The sequence below is a fragment of the Arctopsyche grandis genome, chromosome 6 (assembly GCF_051622035.1).
Source record: "Arctopsyche grandis isolate Sample6627 chromosome 6, ASM5162203v2, whole genome shotgun sequence".
NCBI classification, from domain to species: domain Eukaryota; kingdom Metazoa; phylum Arthropoda; class Insecta; order Trichoptera; family Hydropsychidae; genus Arctopsyche; species Arctopsyche grandis.
Window position 1 is genome coordinate 6,655,105 of NC_135360.1, and position 20,703 is coordinate 6,675,807.

At 33.8% G+C, this 20,703-nt stretch overlaps 2 protein-coding genes and 1 non-coding gene across 6 annotated transcripts; 2 read left to right on the top strand and 1 right to left on the bottom strand.

The window, feature by feature from the left end:
- Positions 1-523: 523 nt before the first annotated feature.
- LOC143913055 (uncharacterized) lies at positions 524-5,804 on the bottom strand. 4 transcript variants are annotated; one of them, XM_077432567.1, is made up of 16 exons: positions 5,712-5,803; positions 5,426-5,631; positions 5,081-5,308; positions 4,810-4,995; positions 4,506-4,730; positions 4,149-4,415; positions 3,792-4,058; positions 3,435-3,701; positions 3,078-3,344; positions 2,721-2,987; positions 2,364-2,630; positions 2,007-2,273; positions 1,650-1,916; positions 1,293-1,559; positions 936-1,202; positions 527-845 (listed from the first exon to the last, which is right to left on the bottom strand). In XM_077432567.1, exons 1-16 carry the CDS (start codon positions 5,716-5,718, stop codon positions 588-590), a joined length of 3,780 nt encoding a protein of 1,259 aa, XP_077288693.1. In that variant the 5' UTR covers positions 5,719-5,803; the 3' UTR covers positions 527-587. The 4 variants fall into 4 exon arrangements, with proteins under 4 accessions (XP_077288695.1, XP_077288693.1, XP_077288694.1 ...); XM_077432569.1 differs by lacking the exon at positions 936-1,202 and having other exon boundaries at positions 524-845; positions 5,712-5,802; XM_077432568.1 differs by lacking the exon at positions 3,792-4,058 and having other exon boundaries at positions 5,712-5,804.
- A 5,780-nt stretch (positions 5,805-11,584) lies between these two features.
- Positions 11,585-11,656, top strand: TRNAP-CGG (transfer RNA proline (anticodon CGG)). Its single transcript has one exon. It is a non-coding gene; the product is annotated as a tRNA-Pro (tRNA).
- A 3,030-nt stretch (positions 11,657-14,686) lies between these two features.
- Positions 14,687-20,570, top strand: Cdk4 (Cyclin-dependent kinase 4). Its single transcript, XM_077432572.1, has 8 exons — positions 14,687-14,781; positions 15,195-15,362; positions 15,443-15,611; positions 15,698-15,839; positions 18,044-18,211; positions 18,502-18,662; positions 20,089-20,221; positions 20,298-20,570. Exons 2-8 carry the CDS (start codon positions 15,218-15,220, stop codon positions 20,385-20,387), a joined length of 1,008 nt encoding a protein of 335 aa, XP_077288698.1. The 5' UTR covers positions 14,687-14,781; positions 15,195-15,217; the 3' UTR covers positions 20,388-20,570.
- The last annotated feature ends 133 nt before the right edge of the window (positions 20,571-20,703 follow it).

A 20,703-nucleotide genomic window follows, 5' to 3' on the forward strand; every position in this document is an offset into this window, starting at 1 on the left:
TGAGATATTTCTCATGATTCTCTATTTATTTTCGAAGGTTTTTTCATGTCCTTTGTGAAGATTTTTCTGATCAGAAACTCATTATACAAATGATCAGAAAATTCTGAAGGTGCAAGTATGTATGTAAGTACATACATACATTTGTACATATATACTTACATACATACAATAGTTGAAATATAAATTTATAAAATACTTTCACAGGATTGTCTACCATTAACAATAACAAGAAATAAGTAAAATATCTAATTTTAAATGATATAAGTGACAAGGATATATGCATCAATATACGTATAATACATATGTACATACGCCAGATACACAAATATGTATTGCTGTCATCCATTGGGTTTCCAAGGTTTCCTGAAAACCTTTTAATATTTAAAACATTCAGAAACTTTGTGTTATATATACATATATGTATATAAAGTGTTTCAATTATTATGAATTATTGGTAATATTATACTTGAATTATATTTGAAATTTATCAGTGCAAAAAATGTAGGAAAAAATAAAATATGTATGTATCATTTTAAATATATAACTTTATTTTTGAAAATACATACAATAAATCGATTTGTAATTCATTAACATTTAACCATTGAAAATAAGTTGCACATTTTAATTTTACCATCGAAAAGAAGTCCTGGGGGACAAAGAGCACTCTGTCTTTTGCCGCTGACGCAGAACCAGTATTTTCTGCAATTCTTAGTGTCACCCCAATATCTAGTATTCAAATCGCAATTACTACAGATTTCATCCACAAGCTCGTCCGTTGTTGGTGTTTGTGTGGTTGTTATTGGTCCATCATTAATACATCCCGCACTATTGGGCCAATCGCAGACCTGCCGATTTTAACATTGCAATAAAGTAAATATCGGGGACCTTAAAGATCGATTATAAGGAAGTATTTCGGAATCGCTATATATTCTTACGCTAAGAGTTGGGTTGAAGTGAAGTCCAGCTGGGCAATCGAATTCCACTGGTGTTCCGAATTCGCAGTAGTAGAATTTGCTGCAATCGGATTCGTGGGGCAGAAGAGTTGCATTTACGCCATCTATAGCTGGACAAGATCCTTTTGGTGTTGTCTCTCCGTTTGATGTTGATGATGGTGTACCTTCGGTTGATGGTGACGTCGTTTTCTGTGTGGTTGTTGTTGATCCACCAGTTGTGCATCCCGCACTATTGGGCCAATCGCAGACCTGCCGATTTTAGCATTGCAATAAAGTAAATATCGGGGACCTTAAAGATCGATTATAAGGAAGTATTTCGGAATCGCTATATATTCTTACGCTAAGAGTTGGGTTGAAGTGAAGTCCAGCTGGGCAATCGAATTCCACTGGCGTTCCGAATACGCAGTAGTAGAATTTGCTGCAATCGGATTCGTGGGGCAGAAGAGTTGCATTTACGCCATCTATAGCTGGACAAGATCCTTTTGGTGTTGTCTCTCCGTTTGATGTTGATGATGGTGTACCTTCGGTTGATGGTGACGTCGTTTTCTGTGTGGTTGTTGTTGATCCACCAGTTGTGCATCCCGCACTATTGGGCCAATCGCAGACCTGCCGATTTTAGCATTGCAATAAAGTAAATATCGGGGACCTTAAAGATCGATTATAAGGAAGTATTTCGGAATCGCTATATATTCTTACGCTAAGAGTTGGGTTGAAGTGAAGTCCAGCTGGGCAATCGAATTCCACTGGTGTTCCGAATTCGCAGTAGTAGAATTTGCTGCAATCGGATTCGTGGGGCAGAAGAGTTGCATTTACGCCATCTATAGCTGGACAAGATCCTTTTGGTGTTGTCTCTCCGTTTGATGTTGATGATGGTGTACCTTCGGTTGATGGTGACGTCGTTTTCTGTGTGGTTGTTGTTGATCCACCAGTTGTGCATCCCGCACTATTGGGCCAATCGCAGACCTGCCGATTTTAGCATTGCAATAAAGTAAATATCGGGGACCTTAAAGATCGATTATAAGGAAGTATTTCGGAATCGCTATATATTCTTACGCTAAGAGTTGGGTTGAAGTGAAGTCCAGCTGGGCAATCGAATTCCACTGGCGTTCCGAATACGCAGTAGTAGAATTTGCTGCAATCGGATTCGTGGGGCAGAAGAGTTGCATTTACGCCATCTATAGCTGGACAAGATCCTTTTGGTGTTGTCTCTCCGTTTGATGTTGATGATGGTGTACCTTCGGTTGATGGTGACGTCGTTTTCTGTGTGGTTGTTGTTGATCCACCAGTTGTGCATCCCGCACTATTGGGCCAATCGCAGACCTGCCGATTTTAACATTGCAATAAAGTAAATATCGGGGACCTTAAAGATCGATTATAAGGAAGTATTTCGGAATCGCTATATATTCTTACGCTAAGAGTTGGGTTGAAGTGAAGTCCAGCTGGGCAATCGAATTCCACTGGCGTTCCGAATACGCAGTAGTAGAATTTGCTGCAATCGGATTCGTGGGGCAGAAGAGTTGCATTTACGCCATCTATAGCTGGACAAGATCCTTTTGGTGTTGTCTCTCCGTTTGATGTTGATGATGGTGTACCTTCGGTTGATGGTGACGTCGTTTTCTGTGTGGTTGTTGTTGATCCACCAGTTGTGCATCCCGCACTATTGGGCCAATCGCAGACCTGCCGATTTTAGCATTGCAATAAAGTAAATATCGGGGACCTTAAAGATCGATTATAAGGAAGTATTTCGGAATCGCTATATATTCTTACGCTAAGAGTTGGGTTGAAGTGAAGTCCAGCTGGGCAATCGAATTCCACTGGTGTTCCGAATTCGCAGTAGTAGAATTTGCTGCAATCGGATTCGTGGGGCAGAAGAGTTGCATTTACGCCATCTATAGCTGGACAAGATCCTTTTGGTGTTGTCTCTCCGTTTGATGTTGATGATGGTGTACCTTCGGTTGATGGTGACGTCGTTTTCTGTGTGGTTGTTGTTGATCCACCAGTTGTGCATCCCGCACTATTGGGCCAATCGCAGACCTGCCGATTTTAGCATTGCAATAAAGTAAATATCGGGGACCTTAAAGATCGATTATAAGGAAGTATTTCGGAATCGCTATATATTCTTACGCTAAGAGTTGGGTTGAAGTGAAGTCCAGCTGGGCAATCGAATTCCACTGGCGTTCCGAATACGCAGTAGTAGAATTTGCTGCAATCGGATTCGTGGGGCAGAAGAGTTGCATTTACGCCATCTATAGCTGGACAAGATCCTTTTGGTGTTGTCTCTCCGTTTGATGTTGATGATGGTGTACCTTCGGTTGATGGTGACGTCGTTTTCTGTGTGGTTGTTGTTGATCCACCAGTTGTGCATCCCGCACTATTGGGCCAATCGCAGACCTGCCGATTTTAACATTGCAATAAAGTAAATATCGGGGACCTTAAAGATCGATTATAAGGAAGTATTTCGGAATCGCTATATATTCTTACGCTAAGAGTTGGGTTGAAGTGAAGTCCAGCTGGGCAATCGAATTCCACTGGCGTTCCGAATACGCAGTAGTAGAATTTGCTGCAATCGGATTCGTGGGGCAGAAGAGTTGCATTTACGCCATCTATAGCTGGACAAGATCCTTTTGGTGTTGTCTCTCCGTTTGATGTTGATGATGGTGTACCTTCGGTTGATGGTGACGTCGTTTTCTGTGTGGTTGTTGTTGATCCACCAGTTGTGCATCCCGCACTATTGGGCCAATCGCAGACCTGCCGATTTTAGCATTGCAATAAAGTAAATATCGGGGACCTTAAAGATCGATTATAAGGAAGTATTTCGGAATCGCTATATATTCTTACGCTAAGAGTTGGGTTGAAGTGAAGTCCAGCTGGGCAATCGAATTCCACTGGTGTTCCGAATTCGCAGTAGTAGAATTTGCTGCAATCGGATTCGTGGGGCAGAAGAGTTGCATTTACGCCATCTATAGCTGGACAAGATCCTTTTGGTGTTGTCTCTCCGTTTGATGTTGATGATGGTGTACCTTCGGTTGATGGTGACGTCGTTTTCTGTGTGGTTGTTGTTGATCCACCAGTTGTGCATCCCGCACTATTGGGCCAATCGCAGACCTGCCGATTTTAGCATTGCAATAAAGTAAATATCGGGGACCTTAAAGATCGATTATAAGGAAGTATTTCGGAATCGCTATATATTCTTACGCTAAGAGTTGGGTTGAAGTGAAGTCCAGCTGGGCAATCGAATTCCACTGGCGTTCCGAATACGCAGTAGTAGAATTTGCTGCAATCGGATTCGTGGGGCAGAAGAGTTGCATTTACGCCATCTATAGCTGGACAAGATCCTTTTGGTGTTGTCTCTCCGTTTGATGTTGATGATGGTGTACCTTCGGTTGATGGTGACGTCGTTTTCTGTGTGGTTGTTGTTGATCCACCAGTTGTGCATCCCGCACTATTGGGCCAATCGCAGACCTGCCGATTTTAGCATTGCAATAAAGTAAATATCGGGGACCTTAAAGATCGATTATAAGGAAGTATTTCGGAATCGCTATATATTCTTACGCTAAGAGTTGGGTTGAAGTGAAGTCCAGCTGGGCAATCGAATTCCACTGGTGTTCCGAATTCGCAGTAGTAGAATTTGCTGCAATCGGATTCATGGGGTAGAAGAGTTGCATTTACGCCATCTACGGCTGGGCAGGACACTGGTGGATTTATTGGAGGCGATTGTGTTGGTTTTGGTGTTGGTACTGTTCCTCCACATTCAGCATTTGGTTCCCAATGGCATCTCTTTCAAATTCAAATTTGATTATTTTTTTGGTCTATTGAAAGTATTAAGTTTTGTGAATTATGCATTAAAATCCAATACCTGGAGTTTTTCATTGAAGTGGTTATCTTCAGGACACTTATGGAGAGATAACTGTCCGTTTTTGCACATATAGAATTTGGTACAATCACTTTCGTGAGAAAGTAATGTGGGTTTTCCTGTTAGGGGGCAAGATGTTGAAGGTGGCTTTGAAGATTCACAACCAGCTTTGTCGGGCCAGTCACACACCTTGAAATAAAAGCATCCCATTAATTTAAATTCTTAATTTATATTGGCTTTAATTTATCATTTAATTATTTTAAGTTATTCATACGCTCAGTTCAGGATTGAAGTGAAGTCCTTTGGGACAGTCGAAAACAACAGGGGTCCCAAATTCGCAGTAGTAGAATTTGGTACAGTCTGACTCGTGAGGAAGAAGTGTTGCATTTACACCATCAATGGCTGGACAATTTGGTGCTCCAGGGCCCGGTGGAGGAGTTGGTTTTGGCGGTCTTGTGACACCTGCTGCCGAACATTTGGCATTGTGTGGCCAATCGCATACCTTTAAAGGAGATGTCATTTTAATTACAGCACGTATTGAGGTGACTATTTAATAGTTAAATAGACTAATATGTAGCTAAATTTGTGAAGAACTAATTAAAGTGATATTTGTAGTTACCTTGAGGTTCACGTTGAATTCCAGACCGTCAGGACAGTCGAACTCAACTGGCACTCCAAATTCACAATAGTAGAACTTGGTGCAATCGGATTCGTGGGGTAGAAGGGTTGCATTTACAAAATCAACTTCTGGACAAGTTTCAGCCACTCGGACTTCTCTGGTTTGAGCCAAGGCTCCTGCGACGCATAGCGTCAATATCAGTCGTCCTGGAAAGCAAATTTTTATTTTTATGAAAACGAAATAAAAAATACAATCAAGTGTATTTTTAGGTTATTTTTATGCTTACCCAGCATTTTTCTTCTATATGTCGATGAACTTAATTTTTTGTGATTTTCAGCTGGTTATTTTGGGGTATGAAACGCTGACAGCTCACTGATGAAAAGTATGAGGATGTGAAACCTTTTATAGAAATCTGTCGGATTCCGCGATAGATAAAACCATCAAAGAATAATGAGCGCGTCAAAAGTTAATCATACTATTTATTGCACCTTCAGATATCGCTCATACAAAATACGCTGTAGTTCGTCACAAGTTTACAATTTCTGTGACGTCTGAAGGAATATGATCGATAGATGGTTATCAATTTGGTGGTTGATAAATCATAAATGTTTGATTGATAATCATTTGGTGGTTGACGAAAAATTGAAAATGGAGTGAATACATTCGACATCATCTTTGTCATTTTATCATGGTTAGGGGTGGTGATTTTGGTTACTTGGATCGTTTGGACTTCTACTTATGTAAAATGATACTAAGCCTTTGCAGCAGACAAAATGGTATCTACAAACGTAGCTTATTTTTTTCAGGACTCAACTTCGACTTCAACTTTAGGTTCCGACCCGTTCTTAAAACCATTTATAATTTAATTTAGGATATCATTATCTAGCATACCAACTTTTATGGTTCTAAATTGAAAACTGAAGATTTACTGTATAATAAACAAAAATTCATCTTTATGGTAAAAGTGAGAACGCTCGACAGGAAAAGCGGGACTAGATGTTGGTTGCCATTATGCCGGTGCCAGACATGAGTTCAAAGAAGTGATCACTTTTTTAAAGACTTTGCTCACACATTTGGTCACATATTGTTGTATCTGCCAGAAATATGTTCAAAGATTTGATCAACTAGGCTCGCGCAACTGGGCTTCGCGCAGTGTGGCAGGCACACAAACATTTGGACTTTTATCCCTTTGATGTGCGCTAAAAAACCGACACGGAACGGCAAAGTGCACTTAAGTGATCAAATATGTGACAATAGTATCAAATGCCCGTGCCACACATGTGAACACTTATTTGATCACATCTTTGAACACATGTCTGGCACCGGCATAATGGCAACCAACATCTAGCCCCGCTTTTCCTGTCGAGTGTTCTCACTTTTACCCGATCTACAATAGGGTACGAAGAGATAGTATACCAAATTTGATGATCTTAAGATGAAAGATACATATGTATGTATGTGCATTCATTTTCACATAGTCAGTAGTATAGATTGGTGGTTGCGTTAATGCTAACTACCGAGAGGCTCCCGAACTGGAGCCCTAGGTTGACCTCGATGGAAAAGAGTTTATTCCGAGTATTTCTTCAGAGCTGCTGGTTAGACAGTTTAATACCATAGGTATTGCAAATATATAAATTTATTACAAAATAATTATGGAAAAATATGTGTTTTCAATAAATATACATATGTATTTAAGTACAAATTTATATTCAAATGTGCATGCGTACTTATGTAGAAAAAGAAAAAATTGTATTTGCAAATCATACTTTTTTTTGTATGTAATTTTTAACACAGAATACGTATCATCGATGTCGCGGTTATTGAGGTTTTTCCAAAAAGTGCAGAAATAAAGGGAATTATTCTTTAATTGCTTATTTTAGTGTGAAGGCACATTGTATGATCTTTCTCATTACGATAAGACAGAATCCTGGATGTGTTAGTTGATTTTTCACAAAAATATATAGGGAACGAAAACACTCATCGTTTCAGTCATTCAATAAAAACATTCGATTGATACTGCTTGACGTCATTTAAAACTTGATTATAGTCAACTATTTGAATGAATTTTCCCATAGATTTATATTTATATCGAAATCTTTTAATGCTGAAGATTTTAGCATAGTCATTGTACATTAATTACAAATGTATGTATGTATATACATTCATGTACATATATACCGTCACATCGTATCTGAATATTATATAATAATATCAAAGGCGTCAAGATATAATTTTTGTTAAAAGTATAGGTAAGTAAGTAAGATACGATTTTATTTAAACGATTTACCATCTTCGAATCTAATCTATAATTTCTAAAGAGACTTTGTATGAATGTACATATGTATGTATGTATGTAACTATTTTTGGTTCGTAAATCCGTGACGTCATCGAACGAATGAATATTCAAATAAATTTAAATAAAAAAACTATTGAAATAAAATAAAACTATTCAAATAAAATAAAACTATTCAAATAAATTTAATAAAATGTTTACTATTAGATTGGCCATGTTTAAGCGATTTATATTAAAATACCGAGCGAAGCCGAGTAAAAACACTAGTATATAATAATAGGTACATAGCAATAAATTATTTATTGGACATAATCACATTTACTTGCGATTTGAATGCAATGTCGAGATAGTGAATCAATGCAGTACATATAATACATGTTTAAGAAATTGGATAAAACATACAAGTAAGTTTTGGAATTCATAATCTTACATGGATTTTCAAATGCTTTATGACAGCTTCAAATTATTTCATGATTATAATAGTGTCGACTAAAATTAATTACATGTTGGATGAGTGAATGAACAAATTAATATAATTTAAATATTGTAAAATATGTAAGTTTATGTATTAAAATATATATTTTATATGGCAACTGCGGCTAATAAGGATCACCTTAATCGAAGCTTCAATTTTTTATTCATAAAAAAAACACAAGTAAAAACAAATCAAATATTAATATCATCAGTAGTTTATTCAAGTTTATTTTTTTATTAAAAAAAAAACAAATAGAAACAAATCAAATAAAATATTTTTTTATATTTTAATTTAAAGCATGTTTTTAAAAGGCTTTATCAAACCATGTTAGTTTAATAAAGTGCTTGAACAAATTTAAATATGTGAAAAAAACAGTCGTTCTCTGACATTTTTTCGTAGAAACAGCATCCGAGCACGTTGGCTTTTTTGGTGAGACTCTTCATGGTGCCATTTACGACATTGTATGCATTGTCTCAACCTTTTCTGTTCTGCATCCATGACATTACCTTATAATTCTTATAATTCAATATTCCATGGTCTTCACATCTTAATGCAGGCACCAAACCAAGATTTTTGGTGGACCCCAAGCCCCTACCAAATCGTCGTTTTTCCTTTTTGGAAAATTTTGCCTGTAAAACGGTGATTCTTAGCCTTTTGAGGCCGCGGAAAATTTCATTAAAAATTAATATGTTATAATAGAATATTTTTGTTTTAATTATAATATACATACATATTTATGTTGGTATAAGTGTTGCATTTAATATTTTATTGTTTTTTTCTTTAATTAAATATATGTAGTATATTATTATGAAATGCGCCACGGGTTAATATTAAAAAAAAATCCTTTTCTTCTGTTCTTTTGAATTTTTTGTAGACCCCTTTTGGCATACCATACGCCTACTTCGTCATCAAAAAAAAAAATTTGCAAATTTAATTTTATTTATTGCAAAGGTTTAATGCAATAAGTGAAACGTAAATGTAATAAGTAAAAATGAGGGGGTTTCAAAGTGTAAATTTTTAATATACATTCCTGTATGTTTGTCCATTAATTCTGTCATTCCCAAAGTATATATATTAATTTTACCGAACCGCAAAAAAATATCGGTTCGGTTTCGGTTTTCGTTCCGCCAAAAATAACAAATTTTCCGGTTTTCGGTTTTCGATTCCGGTTCGGGTCCCTGGTAAATACATTGATAATTCCAACTTACTACCAGAAGTTTTTACCACGAAATTTTTGGTATGTTTAGAATGATGATTATAGAACAATATGAAAATAGTTCATGTTAATGGGTATTGGAATTGGCCAGAGCCACAGCTAGCTCCTTCCCTCCTTGTGGGGGTCATGGTTAGTTCTTTTATTTTTAAGGCAAAAAAGTATATTTCAATATTTACACCTTCATAACCCTACGATATATATGTATTTGTTATGCTATTGCTAAAAAATTTCGCATTTTCTTTTTACTGCATATGTACACATATTTGGGAATTATCAAGTTTAAATTTTTTTTTCTTAACCAAATTACAACGCATGAAATAAATTCGTTTTTTAATAAAAAAAAAATAGTGTGAACTTTCTAACGTCACCATGCTAATTTAGAACTAAGTACGTATTTAAGATAAGAATTATTAATGTGAAATATAAAAAGATATTAAAACCAAAAGCTTAGGCAGCTCATTTTAAATAAAACTCAATATATGTATGTATATAATCCTCGAAATTCAATTGTTTATTTTCATCGTAATTATTTGGCGTATGTACTACTTATGACGCACATTTAGGAATTTAATAAAATAATATTAAAAATAAAAACAAATGAATACTATTGTTTTATATAAATATATTTATATAAAATAAATAAAAATATATTTATTTTATATACATAAATTTGTATATCAAAACATAAAATATTATTTTGCGAATAACATGAAAGCTTCCATTTTGCTAAAAAAATTTGCTTTGCTAAAATCTGGTTGGCGATGGCACCTACCCAATATTAATTATTATTTTGTTTGAAATCAAAACAATTACAGAGATTTAAAATCTTAAAATGCTTTGGAAAATTATGATTATGATTTTTTTGATTAATTTTTCATTAAGCCTTTGGACTCTGATGACAGAATGACAGAATTATTTCGTCAACACTGTCTTATATAAAGATCGAAACAGACCATAAAAGGCATTTTAATATTTTTCAGTAGAATTACAGGATTATACGATTCAAATTTACTAATCTTTTCACTGTTTTATTTTTAGTTAGTCATAAAAAGATAACTATACATATTATCAAAGGCATTGGGTACGATTGTCATCGAACCATCATTATTTTCGAATTTATATAGTACTAGTTGTTTTACCCGGCTTCGTTCAATATTTGTAATATAAACAGCTTAAACATGGCGAATCTAATAGTAAATATTCATATATTTTTATTAAATTTATTTGAATCGAAAATAAAATATATCGAATTGTCCTCATATAAACTTTGATTGATTTTCAATGTTACCAACCAACATTACATACTTACAAAGTCTCTTTCGAAATTATACATTAGATAAAAAATGGTGAACGTTTCTTAAGAAATGTTCTAAAATTTACAATATTTGGAAGCTATAAATATTTTATTACATCTTCCAAAATATTAAATTTTTAAATAGTAAAATGTTTTATTTTGGATTTATTTATAGAAATCACGTAAGCACGCGGATTAAAGGTCTATAAATCGCAGTAAGATAAAATGAATTTACGACTTTCGAAGCGAATAATCCTCGTAGAATTAAAAAACGTGAGATAACATTACTTTTGAACCTATTTTACAAAGACCATCGAATAATGCCGGATGGATTTAAAAAATGACGTAGATTTTAATGAATTTTAAGCAATTCTTTGATTTTTATAATCCGTAATACGCCGCATAATGTTCACCAGTCTCGCTCGATATAAGAAACAATAAGCTGAAGAGGATAACAACGATTACATACGTATAAATATCGTAATCATAATAAGTTTATAAGATTTTTTGATTATGTCGAGAACACTTTTAGATATTTCGATACTACATATATGCATATATTTATAATGTATTTTACTTATTTTATTTTTTATTTTTCTTCTTCTTCTTCTTATCAAATGTAAGCCATTGTGGCGCATTAGGTTCTTCCTGTAATGCCACAATGGTCCAAAACTATAAATGAATAATAAATTTTATGTATAAAAAAAATTGAAATTTAATTTTTTTCACCAAGTAGTTTTAATAGAAAAAAAAAATATTCTTTTGTTTTTTGACATGTTTTAGTTTTGATGTACTAAATAAAATTTGAAAATAAAATATAATTTTATTATTTGAAACAACGATGATATTTATATACAAATATTTGACCCCAAAGAGGCAACGGCTCGTTGGTCTAGGGGTATGATTCTCGCTTCGGGTGCGAGAGGTCCCGGGTTCAAATCCCGGACGAGCCCAATTGGATTTTTTCCATCAATTAACTTTTTTTTTCCTATTCAAGTCATTTTAGTCATTACACTCATTTTTTTATATCATAAAAAAATTGATTATTGAAGAGTTGATTGCAAATGTTACATTGACAAATGCAAATGTTATATGACAATTCATAGCACAGCATAAAATAGGTCTAGTTCAAGGTAACGTCGCATAGATGTCCTACACTAATATTTTTTTTATATCGCAAATAGCACTATATGTATACTTCCCAACTATGGCATTAAATAAAATGCTTGTAAAACTATACCATTCTGAATATTTTTTTTAATGTTCATTCCCAAAATTTAGCGTGAGAATAATTCGTATGTAATATTTTAAGTTGAAGCTACATATATTGAAAAATTCACGATCGTAATGTTGTACATATGTATAATTTACATCATAAAACGATCATGTATAATTTAGCAGTTCTTCCCAAGCTTGTTCAATCAGTAGCCTCTCAAAAATATTACAACAATTAATGCCATTTCTCCCTGCTTATTTTAAATTTAATTTAGAACTAAGTTTTCATATAAGTATGTAGTTTTTTGAAACATTTTTTATAAATTAAAATAAAATTGGAAATGAGTGCTTTTTAAATATAATAAATACTTCATAATGAATATTATATAATATTATAATTATACTTATATAATATATATTTATTAATATTATTATAGTCACGAAGCTGGGAATTTTGGATCCTCAAGAAAGAGGTCAACCCCAACCCCCAAAATTTTCCGAAATATTTGTTTCTGCTATACTAATTTATAATATTTCAAGGCATGAATAAAATACTCAAATACATGAAAAAAATAAAAATATAACATTTGGTTTTCATCAATTATTTTTATATAGGTGTCGTGTTAAAAAAAATATGACTCAAAAATTGTCACTTCGGTAATAAATCTAAAGACAGAACGGTATTATTTTCATTGCAGCTTTATTACTGTGTGTGTGTGTGTTGACCGACGGTGAAGTAAATACATTCTAGATATACATAGAAATAGACTCTAGTCATTTTGCAACATATTTTCGATGTTTTTATGTTAGATAAATGTAAATCATATTGAGTGTATTGAAATTTGGCCCCCTGTCAAGCTGGGCCTTCATGCTTTGCATGACTTAGCTATAAGTTAGCTACGCCACTGTCACTGCGACATAATTGAACCTGGGTTGCCATTCTGCATGTTCAGGTTCAAGCTGTAGATTTCCCTTCCCACCTGTCGAATCAAAGGTTCGGTGAAAGTGAATCGCTACTAGGATAACCGCCGCTACGAAAATCGCGTGCGCGGTATCCCGGTGCACAAAAATTCGGCGTACAGAAAACTGTGCAAATAATATTGCACGAATGATTTTTTTACGAGATTTTATTATTATCATTAAAAAAACATTCGCGCAATAATATTTGCGCAGTTTTCTGTACGCCGAATTTTCGAGCGCCGGGAAATCCGCGCACGCGATTTTGGTAGCGACAGTAATATCGGGAATCGATTCACTTGTGCGACGTAACCAGTGGTGTAGTGCTAAATAAAAAAGTACCAGGTCGGTGTTTAATTTTTACGAACCCCCCCTCGCTTTTTTCGTTACTTAAAAAATATGTATCCTAATATTGGTAGTACAAATATTTATAAAAAATCAAATTCTAATTAACTTGAAAAGTCAATCAAAGTGGCTTATTATTTTTTGCAATATAATACAATTTGCAGTTCTGAAAATATTGTTTGATGATTCGATTTCAGCATCATTCAAAGTGTCTATAATTATTTCAAAGGGCTGTTGTCGGGCTGTTTTTAAAATATTTTCTGCTATCAAATGAGCATTTGAGTGAGGATACGGTTGTAGTAACCAAATGTTAAAACGAGAGTCTGCTCACAATGTTTGGTATACAAAATTTTATATGAAATATAAGCAAAAATATTTTTTAATTGTACTCGTAAAACAATTTTTATATCAAAGTACCAGGGCGGCGAGCCGGCCCGACCTGGCCCGACTACACCACTGGACAATTCCTAAAAATAGTAATTGTCCAATAGTATATATGTATGTATGTATATATGTATGTACTAGCTCGGAATACATAAATATGTATGTATATATGTACTAGCTCGGAATACATAAATATGTATGTATATGCACTAGGTAAGGGAACTATGGGTCTACCTCACGGGCACGAAGGTGAAACGCCCGAAAACGCAAATATCAGAAGGCAAAGATCGAAAATCGAAAGATCTTAATTCGAAAGATAAAAAAAGGGTCTCTCCCCCCGTCGTACATACTCACTTAATTTGCGCGAGCAGGATACAACAGGAACAAGAGGAACAGGCTGTTCCTCCCGTATTCTGCGCGTGCATATTAAACAAGGCTGTATGACAAAAAGAGAGATAATTTCACCGCATGCAACTCATATATATTATATATACATACTACCGTTTACCATGCACCCTTTTTTTGTTATCTTTCGATTTAAGATCTTTTGATTTTCGATCTTTGCCTTCCGATATTTGTGTTTTCTGTAATTCAACATTCTGGCTCGTTACGTAGACCCGAATTTTATATTCGATAAACAACCACAGAGACATCTATGGTGAGCAATATGGCGAAACCTAAGATATAACAATAACTAAAGGTTCGCAACCGAAAATTGGGAAGGAAACGCCAATTTTACAGGAATCGTTTCAATTCTAAATCAGAAAAATTGGCAAATTCTGATAAGAACGATCGACCTCGACAAATCAAGGTCTGGCCAACAGCGAGTGGAAATCGAACTCGTAACATCAAGTACGAAATAATTCAACATTCACCACTAGACCACGCTGCTGGATGTATGTATGCTATTGAAAGCTTAATATTTTAATTTCATTTCCCTATTATATATTTTACTTTTTTACGTGTAGTATGAATTTTTAAAATCATTACAATACACTTTTTATATTAATTAGATTTATCTTTTCGGCAAAATATGAAACCACAAATATGAAAGCCCCGAGGAAACTGATCGAGTAAAATACAGTTGGCAACATTTGAAACCGCGTGTTGTGACGTTTGTTGTTGTCGCCATTACAGATTTTGTCGGCCTTTTGTTACCGTTTTCACCTTTACACAGGTATTACGTTTTAAATTGTGTCAACCGTTCGTTTTTTATAGCACACGTAAAATTAAACTGCATTTCATCACCCTTTGATCTTTGATTTAATATTAATTTGATTAAACATTAGAATTGCTTTGATGCTACCAATCTTTTAGGTTATGTATACAAACAATGCTTTCCATACAATTACATTGAATGATATAACCACAACAATCCGCCGACGATCACCCCTTAAACTCATAAAATACCTTATTATATATGAGCTTAGTAACATTGTATCTATTCAATTGTCATAATCTAAATAATCCTTTCATACGTCTAAATGTAAGCTCCTATGAAATTTTAAGTACGGATAAACCCCGTTGAGCATTCAGAGATAATATGTAAAGAACAATCCTGAACAATATTCCGCCGATAATCTGTTGCAGATTTGTGCCATATAACTCTGAAGATGTCAAATGAAGCTGTGGATTCATCAACATGCAAATCTCCTCATACTCCACCGTTCAATGTGAACACATTCTCTGTTGGCGATATCGCTAGTTCGTCAATAACTACCAGGAATAATTATAAGGAAATAAGTCTCATCGGAACAGGTTAATAGTATAATACGTTAGATACGATAGTGTTTATTTTGTATTGGATGTATTATAAATTATTTTTGTTAAACTTTCAGGCGCTTACGGGACCGTCTTTAAAGCCGAGGATTCGTTGAATCCGGGCGTAATGGTCGCTATGAAGAAAGTCAGAGTCACCATGGTGGAGGATGGGGTACCTCTTTCCACTCTGCGTGAAATAGCTTTACTAAAACAGATCGAAAGTATTCAACATCCGAATATTGTCCGGTGATTATTTTCACTATTTCTTCTCACAATGTTTAGTAGGTGTTATGCAATAATTGAATAATTGTTTTTATTTGAATTTATTATAGATTATTAGATGTTTGTCTCGGCCAACAGCCTGAACCTGGAAAACACTTGACGCTATTTTTGGTATTTGAACATTGCAAACAAGACCTCGCGTCTTACATGGAAAAAGCTCCGATTGGGGGCCTATCTGATTATAAAATTTGGGTCGGTTTTCTATGTTTAATTTTATTTTGCAACATATTATAGAGATGCATACCTTTTTTGTCTACTAATATAAATAGAGGTACTTGTTGGTTATATGGGCGCAACCGAGCATTAAATATACACTTTCATGGTTAAATGAATGGGCTCTAGGTGTCGCAAACAGTTTTACATAGTAAAGTGACAGTATGCAACCAGTGATTTTTGATGAATAGATAAATTTTGACTAAACATTTTTTACCGTTTGCCCGCGGCCGTCTTCTATGGAAGCTTTGGGCGACAAGTCTTTAGCGCACACTGTCTTCCATAGAATTTCTGATCTTTTCACGGGATTTTGAGGCTTATATGCGCCTATTTCAACTGTTTTAAGGTTCAAAATTGGTTGAATATATTACTGAGAGTTGAATGCCATCTATTCAATTTGCTTAAAATGAATATATGCCAGTCAAAGATTAGTTTTTTGTGGAACCATACTGAAACCTCGTTTATGTGACGTCACGTCTTCATACAATTATGAAGAATGATTATTTGACAATTAATCCAAAACTACGAGATATATTATGTATTTTATTGTTTAAAATAATACTTTATGTGTTAATTAACATATCTGGTTACTTGAGTAAATATTAAAATCTGTATTTAAGGTCAAAAACTCGATTGCCAAATTCGCGAAAAAGGTGCCGCGTACAGGGCTTGTTCGCTATATTTATTACCGCGGGCAAAGGGTTAATAATTTAAAATATAGAGTTGTCAGACAAAAAAAAGTAATTTCACTTATTACAGAAAATTCTTTACTTTGATTCTTGGCAAACCTACCAATTTCATGTAACTACCGTGTATTTGTTTGCGTTGATATAAGTTAACCAGCAGAATATATCAATGGTTAGCATATAATGCTTTCAATTGTGTGGTCACGGGTTATATCTCTGGTTTTGTTGCTGGCCAGACCTTTGATACATGATTCCAAGGTCGGTCGTTTCCTTTCAGAGTTTGTCAATGTATCGGATTTCATTAGAAACGGTTCAACTAAGTGGCAATCATGTCTTACAGTTTACAGCATCTCAAAATTTGCTGATTTATAAAAAAAATGCTGCAAATATGTACACAGATATCTCTATGATTGTAAATCGATTAATTGGCCTTGAATAATACTCACAATGGGTGTATAATTCATCAATAATTCATAGTTTTTGAATACTCAAATATCGACCTAAAATTAATGAAGCATTCGGATATTCGTATTTTTTTTCGACTTCCACCGGTATTGATTTATTTAAACAATTAGTGCAAAAAATCTACGAATTGTCAGTAAAATATTTAATTAAAATAATTATTGGTTCTTTACAATTAATTTATCATTAATATCTTTTATAATCGTTTACTTTTTGAATTTTATAAAGTACTAGTGTTTTTACCCGGCTTCGCTCGGTATTTTTAATATATACAGCTTAAACATGACAAAACAATCTAACAGTAAACATTAATTTGTTATTTTATTAAATTTATTTAAATCGAAAAAAAGTTATATTTGACGATATCAATGTCGTCGTCATAGAAACTTTGGTTTTTTTTCGATTCCCAACAAACCTTACATACAAAGTCTCTTTCGAAATTATATATTAGATTAAAAGACATCATTAGCCAATTTTCAGTAGGTATATGTGTGTATGACTGACTTCTGGCAAACATAAATAATGCCACTTTCAATGCTTTCAAGGTATACTATTTGCGACTGTTTACGGTAAACTATTATTTGTAGATAAGACAAAATTTTCGAAACATGCATGGGAAAGGACCATGGATTGTTGGAACGACATTATCGACACGGTCGCTTAAGTATATTGAAAGAAAAAATTACTACGTATATTGCTCAAGTGTACATTTTTTTTCTTTCTAAGATATTTTTCAAATTTCATTTGAAATAGTATAAATGAATATTTTACGAATTTTCGATGGATTATTCAAATATTCGTATAGAAGAAAATCGAGCGAATATTCGATTGAGAAACCTGGTGTATACCTGTATAAATGAAAATAAAGTGTATATTGAATGCTCGGTTGAGCCCATATAACTAACAAGTACCAATTTTCATAACTTCCATTATCCATAGACAAGAGTATTATTGAAATATTGACTGTTGGTGTGAATCTGTGCCTTTGAAAGTTCAATTGAATACAATGATTTTTATTTTTGTTTGTCTTTATAGTACATGTCGAAAGAAATCATCAGCGGTATAGATTTCCTACATTCGCAGAAGATAGTCCATCGCGATTTGAAGCCGCAGAATTTACTTGTTACAGCAGACGAACACATCAAACTTGCTGATTTCGGTCTCGCCAAAACATATGACTCTGAGATGAGGCTTACAAGTGTGGTAAATTTTCATTGATACTTACATATGAATTCTTTGTAATACGTGCTAAATTGACTTTATAGTATTTTTTTTTATCATTGGACGCTTTCAAGGAATAGAGGTATGATGATATAGGTTGTAAGATTCCATTATAAAAGTTTAGAAGTATTCATCTTATTCACTAGTACATATTGTTTTGAACTTTGTTGAAAAATACTCCACCTTTCTGTATTTTCGAAAATGAATATGGTTTTCCCAATTATGTATGTTACTTCTAGTGTTTCTAATGGTGTATTGTAAAAATTTTTCAGGTAGTAACGTTATGGTACAGACCGCCAGAAGTATTATTGGGTCGAGCGTACCATTCCGCTGTCGACATGTGGTCGGCAGCGGCCGTACTCTATGAAATGCATTCACTGACTCCTCTTTTTCCTGGAAGATGTGAAAGCGATCAAATCGAGAAAATATTTAGGTTTGTATGTAGTATGATTTTATTAATATTCGAACGAGGTTTTAATTTGAACAGTGCCCGGATTACATATTTAAGAGTTCTGAATTATTCGGATGTTTAAAAATGCTAGTGCAAAATCAATGAGTTTGCATACTTTCGAAACCCAAGACAAAGTGATACAGTTGAAATTTGAGTTCTCGTTTTTACTTTGTCCAGTTAATGTAAGGTGCAGACACACTGAATCGTACGGTACAGTATGCCTGGGTATACTTCAGCTGTGATCCTCATGTCATTGTTAATTCGTACGATCTTATTATATCGACAAGTTTCTCCTATATTTATTTAAATATGGGAATCACTGTCTAAACAAAGATAAAACATCACCGAAAACAGTCCTGGGATAAGTTTTGGTCTGGATTGCCATAGCATAAATCAGGCGTGCCAGTTTTTTTGTTTACATGTGCAAAACTATATACATATACTATTTTGTTTACATGTGCAAAACTGTATATATATAAAAAACATGTCACGTATCACTCTTTTTCTGCACCCTAAGCCTTAATTCTCTTAATCTTATGTAGTATTATAAATTTGCATGGACGAATGAATTTCCCAAATCAAAATCTTTGAAAGTTTTTATTTGATAGGCATTTTCGATTTTATTATTTTCTTTATTGATTCATTTTGGAATCAGGCCAGTCTGCTTTGTGGATTTTTTTCTTAATTTTTGCTCATTTCTTTCTTCGTCTTTGGCCTTGTATTAGGGATGCCAAATTATTCGGCCTTTTTAGTACTCGGGTAGGTAGTAATTTTGCATCCTAACCAGGGCTGTGGAGTCATAGTATTTTAATTAGTCAGAATCATAAAAAATCAACCAACTCAGACTCTTTTTTTTATATTATTATTTTCTTTAATCAATATTTTTATGATGTCAACTAGAGTTTCCAATTTTATTGAAGTAAATCCAACAATAAATTGAAATTTAATAATTTCTTTATAAAAATCATGAATTAAAATTTAATTATAAATAAAATCGCTGATTTGCACGTATTTTGTGTTGTGGCCGAAACCAATTGTTTCCTCCAATCTCATTCTTTTTTTAATAAAATTGATTTATTGTATTTGAAATTCATACACATACACTACGAATGTACTTACTTTTTATTTATACCTATTTCATAAATTGGATTACATGTCAATTTTTAATTCCGTTAATTTTTTATATTTTGAAAATCGCTATTATTTTTACTACTTAAAATTTTATGCGTTGGAAAGTAATGTCGATCTTACTAAAATCGTTTGAGTTGGAGTCAGAGTTGAATCATAAGATTAAGTTGGAGTTGTAGTCTTTAAATTTTGAAGCGACTCCACAGCCCTGATCCTTACTTATATCTTTTGTATATTGTTATCCTATTCTTATTTTCAATATATATTTTTTCTATTTCAGAGTAATAGGATGTCCACCGAAGAATTTGTGGGTTGATATCCCGGTTTTATTTAAGAAATTCCAAGATTTCCCACCCAGAGATTTATCACATTTGTGTCCTAGAATCGGATCACAGGCCAAGGACATGTTACAGGTATGTTGGTCATTACTTTTTGTGTGGACTTGTCCCATGACGATGTTTAACGATGATCGTTTCTTTTAATTTGTAGAAAATGCTCTGCTTCGATCCTTCGCAAAGACTGACAGCCATGCAGTGCTTGGAACACCCGTATTTCCTTACAAAACCGTCGCCGAATTGAATCGGATGAATATTCGATGTGAACAAATTATGTGATGCAAAACACCGTCTGCATAGTAATGGTTAGGTTTTAGTTATTGATATGATTTTTTTTTATTATTTTAAAATGTTCTCGTTAAAATATAAGACTAGGAAAAAGTTACCATTACCTTTGGTATCATAAATTTATCGCTATTTTGCATGGAAAACAAAAACACTAGCACACTTTCGAATAAAAATATTTATTTATTACGTCTCATAAAAACAAATTCTTATTAATTATAATAATATTACAACTATACATACATATATGTACGTATCAAATCTTTGTATGATTG

Excerpts from the sequence above, each read along its gene's own strand:
- LOC143913055 (XM_077432567.1), bottom strand. Across the intron at positions 3,345-3,434 it reads ACTTCAACCCAACTCTTAGC|GTCTGCGATTGGCCCAATAG; the intron begins GTAAGAATATAT and ends TAAAATCGGCAG. Across the intron at positions 1,203-1,292 it reads ACTTCAACCCAACTCTTAGC|GTCTGCGATTGGCCCAATAG; the intron begins GTAAGAATATAT and ends TAAAATCGGCAG.
- Cdk4 (XM_077432572.1), top strand. The coding sequence starts at position 15,218 with ATGTCAAATGAAGCTGTGGATTCATCAACATGCAAATCTCCTCATACT. Across the intron at positions 15,840-18,043 it reads TATCTGATTATAAAATTTGG|TACATGTCGAAAGAAATCAT; the intron begins GTCGGTTTTCTA and ends TTGTCTTTATAG. Across the intron at positions 18,663-20,088 it reads CAAATCGAGAAAATATTTAG|AGTAATAGGATGTCCACCGA; the intron begins GTTTGTATGTAG and ends TTTCTATTTCAG.